General features: G+C 42.5%; 1 protein-coding gene across 4 annotated transcripts in view; it reads left to right on the top strand.

The window, feature by feature from the left end:
• The window catches only part of sgk1 (serum/glucocorticoid regulated kinase 1), a 44,750-nt gene extending 40,147 nt beyond the window's left edge, over positions 1-4,603 (top strand). For 3 of the 4 annotated variants that reach the window (XM_058613623.1, XM_058613625.1, XM_058613626.1), the window contains 9 exons: positions 389-461; positions 634-709; positions 817-1,005; positions 1,111-1,242; positions 1,958-2,194; positions 2,289-2,384; positions 2,519-2,674; positions 2,781-2,870; positions 3,071-4,603. In XM_058613623.1, the coding sequence (XP_058469606.1) occupies positions 389-461; positions 634-709; positions 817-1,005; positions 1,111-1,242; positions 1,958-2,194; positions 2,289-2,384; positions 2,519-2,674; positions 2,781-2,870; positions 3,071-3,238 (1,217 nt within the window). In that variant the 3' untranslated portion in view covers positions 3,239-4,603. Of the gene's footprint in view, positions 1-149; positions 286-388; positions 462-633; positions 710-816; positions 1,006-1,110; positions 1,243-1,957; positions 2,195-2,288; positions 2,385-2,518; positions 2,675-2,780; positions 2,871-3,070 lie in introns of those variants that run through there. The other variant, XM_058613624.1, reaches the window with a different exon arrangement.
• The last annotated feature ends 1,397 nt before the right edge of the window (positions 4,604-6,000 follow it).

A 6,000-nucleotide genomic window follows, 5' to 3' on the forward strand; every position in this document is an offset into this window, starting at 1 on the left:
CCGCGTCGTCCATTCAGCGGCATGAAATGTTTGCATAGGGCCACGCCCACCTCGGATTGTGGGCGTGCGCTGCGCCCGCTCCTCCTCCTCCTTTCCCCACCTCCTTCACCTCCGGGCCTTTTTTATAAAGCAAGGGCCAAAAGCATAATAGTTATATTTTGGCTTTAGGCAGTTGATGAGTGCAGAGCTGCTCTTGAACTCATCACATCATGACGGTCAAAACGCAAACGGAAAAGTCAGTCCTTACTTACTCCAAGTGTAGAGGACTAGTGGGATTAGTCACCGGTATGGAAACAGTTGGATATTTTGAGCTGTGGATCTGCAACCTTTTTGCCTTTTGTTTGAAAATCTAAACCGCTCTTGTTTTCTTTTGTTTTTCCTCTCACAGCTTTCATGAAACAGAGGAAAATGGGTCTGAACGACTTCATTCAGAAGCTTGCCACCAACTCCTACTGCAAGCAGTGAGTACAGTCTGACTCATGTTATTGTTCTGCCTTCAGTGGAGGCAGACACAGCATTGGCAAACATGGGCTGAAATGTCAGCCATAACACTTGTGGAGAAATTGTGTGACTCCCAGATGAACACATTCATTCTTATAGGGTGAGCTAAGTTTGATCTTTTTTGTTTTTCAGTCCAGAGGTTCAGTCTATTCTGAACTTAAATCCACCTCAGGATGCTGAGCTCATGAATGCAAACCCCTCTCCTCCTGTAAGTATATTTCTATCAAACCTTGAATTGTTTGCTTCTTCTGTTGTTTACACATCTATGAGTTGTGTTTTGGTTCTAACATCCTCATCATTGTCCTCCCTCTGCAGCCCAGTCCATCCCAGCAGATAAACCTCGGTCCATCCTCCAACCCTTCAGCCAAACCCAACGACTTCCACTTCCTCAAGGTGATCGGCAAAGGCAGCTTCGGCAAAGTCCTGCTGGCACATCACCGCACAGATGACCAGTTCTACGCCGTCAAAGTCTTACAGAAGAAGGCCATTCTCAAGAAGAAGGAGGTAAGTGCACCTTGCACACAGACGTGGCATTTAGAACCACAAACGCATACCACTGAAGGTGTCGCCTCCTCAACCTGTCTCACCACAAATCTTTGTTCTGCGCAGGAAAAACACATCATGTCAGAGAGGAATGTACTGCTCAAGAATGTCAAGCATCCATTCTTGGTCGGCCTGCACTACTCTTTCCAAACGACAGACAAACTCTACTTTGTCCTGGACTACATCAATGGTGGAGAGGTGAGTGTCTCGTTTGAACAGCCTTCAGAAAAGAAAGACAGAGATGGGGGGGGGGAGGAGAAGGGGGAATCTGAGGAATAAATATGGATCTGATTGAAGGAGGGAAAGGGGAACATTTGAGATGATACAGCTGAAAGATTCAGAGTCATAATGATGAGACAGACGGAGGGGATGTCCTGTCACCAGAGGCTGAATAGAGGCCGTGGCTTTCTGTCTTGTTTCTGCCTTTCTTTGGCTAAAGGAAACCCCTCTCAGGAAATCACGTGGTGGGCCAGGACAGTGGGAGAAACTCAGGGGGCCAAAATTAGCAGCGGCTTTCAGACCCACTGTGTGTCTAATCGAGCTCATTTCCTGTCATTGTTGGACGAGCAAAGACAGTGCTGATTAAATATGGCCCTCGTCAGGAAACAGGACACATTTACTTTCCTTCTCTCCTTTCTCTTTTCTTCCCCCGTTTCCCTCCATCCCTCTGGTCTATCACTCCACCTATAGCCCTCATTTCATCTGTCTTCCCTTGCCAGTGCCTTCCTGCCTCTTTATTCCTCCCATCCGGTTTCCTCTCTGTCTCCACATCTCTCTTTTTATTTTATTGTTGGGCTTTCTTGTACAAACGTCCCTCTCTTGTTGCTGCAAGTTCAGACCCGTCTGTAGAAAAATGATACTCGTGACTAATCTTTGTTGTGTCGTCTCTTGTTTTGTTTTTTCTTTCTTCCAGTTGTTCTACCACCTCCAGAGAGAGCGCTTCTTCCTCGAGCCCAGAGCCAGGTTCTATGCTGCAGAGATCGCCAGCGCCCTCGGCTACCTCCACTCTCTGAACATCGTCTACAGAGACCTGAAGCCAGAGAACATCCTGCTGGACTCACAGGGACACATCATCCTCACAGACTTCGGCCTGTGCAAGGAGAACATTGAACCCAACGGGACCACGTCGACTTTCTGTGGCACACCAGAGGTAAGGATGAAATCTCCTTCAATGCTCCTTTATTTGTTTAGCAGCACTTTGCAATATTCAGTATTTAATTCTCTCCGTCTTTGTCCATTCACAGTACTTAGCTCCTGAGGTGCTTCACAAGCAGCCGTACGACAGGACGGTAGACTGGTGGTGTTTAGGGGCCGTTCTCTATGAAATGCTCTATGGCCTGGTGAGTAACATCCACAGTTATGGTATACAGTAGTGTAGCCTTCAGTATATTCTTAAATATTGCTTAGGCATACAAAAAAAAGGTACAGTTTGTTGTGGCCAAGACTGTAACTGTTTCTTTTTGTCCCTCCTCAGCCTCCGTTCTACAGCCGTAACACAGCGGAGATGTATGACAACATCCTGAACAAGCCACTGCAGCTGAAACCCAACATTTCCAACGCAGCCAGACACTTGCTGGAGGGTTTGCTACAGAAGGACCGCACCAAGAGGCTGGGCTGCGCAGACGACTTTGTAAGTGTTTGATTCTACGTGTGTGTCTATATATATGTGCTTATTCAAATATTCCGTTGTGTTAAAACTTGTAATATAATTATTTATGATTTTTTTTTTCCTCCAGATTGAAATAAAGAACCACGTATTCTTCTCACCCATCAACTGGGATGAACTCAATGCCAAAAAAATCACCCCACCCTTCAACCCCAATGTGGTACGTTCCTTTTTAAAACTCCACTAAGCACTGGTGATGCTTACTGGTGGTCATTTTCTACAGGCTTCTCTTTTTTTTTGGTGTTACTTTTTAGTATTTGAAGCATCTACACTGTGTATCAAAACATTTCCAACTATGGTTTGGTATTTTTTACAGCCCGACTAATCCTCTGTTGTCTCCACTCTCCTTTAATCCTCCAGACTGGTCCCAATGACCTGCGGCACTTTGATCCAGAGTTCACAGATGAGCCGGTGCCCAACTCCATAGGCTGTTCTCCAGACAGTGCACTCGTCACAGCCAGCATCAAAGATGCTGCCGAAGCCTTCCTGGGTTTCTCCTATGCCCCTTCTATGGACTCCTACCTATAGGATTTAAACAAAGACACTTAAAAGGACATCACTTTAGATTTACCGGGCATGAACTGTGTCCATGGATCAGCATCTTGACCCCCACCCAACATTTCCTGTCACGGTGATGGATATTTCTTAAGCAAAAAGTCCTGCATCCACAAAGAACTATAGACACGTGTACCTGCCATAACTTCTCCATCCCTTAAACGCATTGAAGAAGATGGGTAGATTCTGCCTGTGAAATGACTTCTTGTAGTAAATCTCCATTTTACCATGATTTACTAATGCACAAAAAAACTTTTCACAGTGGACACCGAGCAACATGCTTCTACAGTCGTCGATTGTTCGTCTTGAGTCTGATAGTGGAAGTCCTTTGCACATAGCTCAGGAAGCTTAAAAGCCCCCATCTAATCCCCCCCCCCCCACACCCTTGGAGGTACAACTAACAAGCACACGCTTTCATCTTTTTCCATCAGAGAAAGGCTTGGCCAGTACTGTGCTGCTGACCCCGACCACGAACACACCATCTTCCATTTATGTAGCGAAACATCTCAGATTTGAGATCCCGTCCATCAGATCGGGATCTACCTGCCAGTCGAGTCTGAATGAGTAGTTCGGAAAAGATTTCATTCACCCGTTATGGTGCTTTAGTTTTCTTATCATTTTTCTACGTGTGCTTTTTGAAAGGGGAGTTGTTTGAAGCCGAATGTTACAGAGGGGGACATTTTATTTTTCTCTCAAAGGTGCCTTTATTTTCTTCTCACCGTCACATCTTGTCACATCTTTTGGGTTCACCCATGTCCAACTTTATTGTCGCTGTTTCGCGCGTTGTTTCCTTTTGTGGAGAGGAACAGTGTAGCATTAAAACATTTTTATACAGCTGTTAGGTCTTTAACGTGGGAGACGTGGGAACTCAACTGATGTTTCATGTCTTCATTTGCACATAAAACAATAATGGTAATGCTGAGAGAGAGACAGAGAGAGAGAGAGAGAGAGCACTGCTGCTATAGGTGAGAAGGAGAGTAATGCGTCTAGAGGTGTTAATGTAGTTCTGCTTGCCAACAGTGTCCCCCTCACATAGTCTTCCATTCACCTCACAGTAATCTAAGTAGCTGTCATCGTTGAAACTGAACATTCCATGTTAATATTGCTGTAATGCAGTTTGATGGTATTTAAGTTTGTTTGTATATTTGGAGTTATGTGTCCTAGTTTTAATGTATATTGAACAAAAATGACTAAAGGTATGCTTAAATATATACATATACATATATATGTATATACATATATAATGTATCAAGTCATGTTAAATGTACTGTAAATTGTAAAATTGTTTAAAAGAATTTAAGTGACCATGTCTCGTTTGCAATAAAACTTTAAACTTGATGGCGGCGTACTGCTGTTATTGTCGTTATTGATACATTGTCAATAAAAAAAACCCCCACTTCACTTTATTGATTTTCTGTTAGTCAACAGAACATTGAAAGGTCAAGTTATTGAATAAATGCATTAAAATGTGAAGAATGCAGGTATGATGGTAAGCACTGACCTAGTTTTGTTGGGAGGAGCTTGAGCTACTGACCTCACATTTGTGTAGAATGGACTTTAACCAACCTACATGCGTCAGCAGACTTACACAACCTTGACTGTGGCATGCAAATGTGTGTGTGTGTGTGTGTATCTCACAGACTGACAAGGCCACTCCAGGTAAAAATGCTACATAAATATTTAATGCAAAAGCTGCAATTGCATGAATAATAAATCAAAAATGAGTGATATACAGTAAATGATGTCTTCAGTAACAGGGCGAAAAAAGGGTGCTGATAAGATTCCTTCAGCTGCAGGTCAAGGTTGTTACTGTGGTTAATAGTGTCATTGTGCAGGGGAGCTATAAACCTCTAACTTTCCTCCTCCATAAAGATTTACATTGTAACAGGAATCCTGTTCCTGTTCAAACCCATCATAATCCCACATTTTGCAGAAAAGTGTCTGTAAAAGCCCTCCAAAGATTTTGTGTGTTGTATCACTGCCCTCAACTGAGCATATATGTCTCTGCAGTCACTGTTTCCTCAATAGCAAAAGAACACTGGGTGTTTTTATTTATTTTAAAGTGTATTTATTGTGATTTTATTTTTTTATTTTCAGTTTAATTAGTGTTGTTTTGTCTGTGAGCCAAAGGCAATTTTCCACCTCTATTCTATTCTGTTCTGTTCTGTTCTGTTCAAATTGTAAAATAAGACAAAATAAAATAAAATAAAATAAAAATAGTTGATTATCCCTGCGACCCTCTGGTGGAGGATAAAGTGGTAGAAAATGGAGGGATGGATAGTTGATTATCTCCTGTACTACTCTTTAAAATTATACTGAATGGCAAAAAGTTATTATTTACTGCCATCTGCTGGTCAAAGTACACAATCAAATTGAGTGAATGAGCAGGTGAGGAATGGTCCATGTTTAGACAAATAAAACAACAGCAGACTGACCTTTGACCCAGCAAAATATCACTTAAATCTACCAGTATAACAAACCTGTTACCTGCTGTTTTTACTGATCACAAACAGTGTGGGACGCCTTTTGTAGAGTTGTTCAGTCTGCCATCTCAGATTGCCTTGTTTAGTATGTTGTCCAAAATGTGACAAAGAAGTCATACTTTAGTATGTCGTCCAGATTTTGGCAAAAAAGTCATACTATGGTGTGTCGACCAAATTTTGACAAAAAAGTAACAGGTTAGTATGTCGTCCAAATTTTGACGAAAAAGTCATACTATAGCATGTCGTCCAAAT

The sequence above is a fragment of the Solea solea genome, chromosome 17 (assembly GCF_958295425.1).
Source record: "Solea solea chromosome 17, fSolSol10.1, whole genome shotgun sequence".
NCBI classification, from domain to species: Eukaryota; Metazoa; Chordata; class Actinopteri; order Pleuronectiformes; family Soleidae; genus Solea; species Solea solea.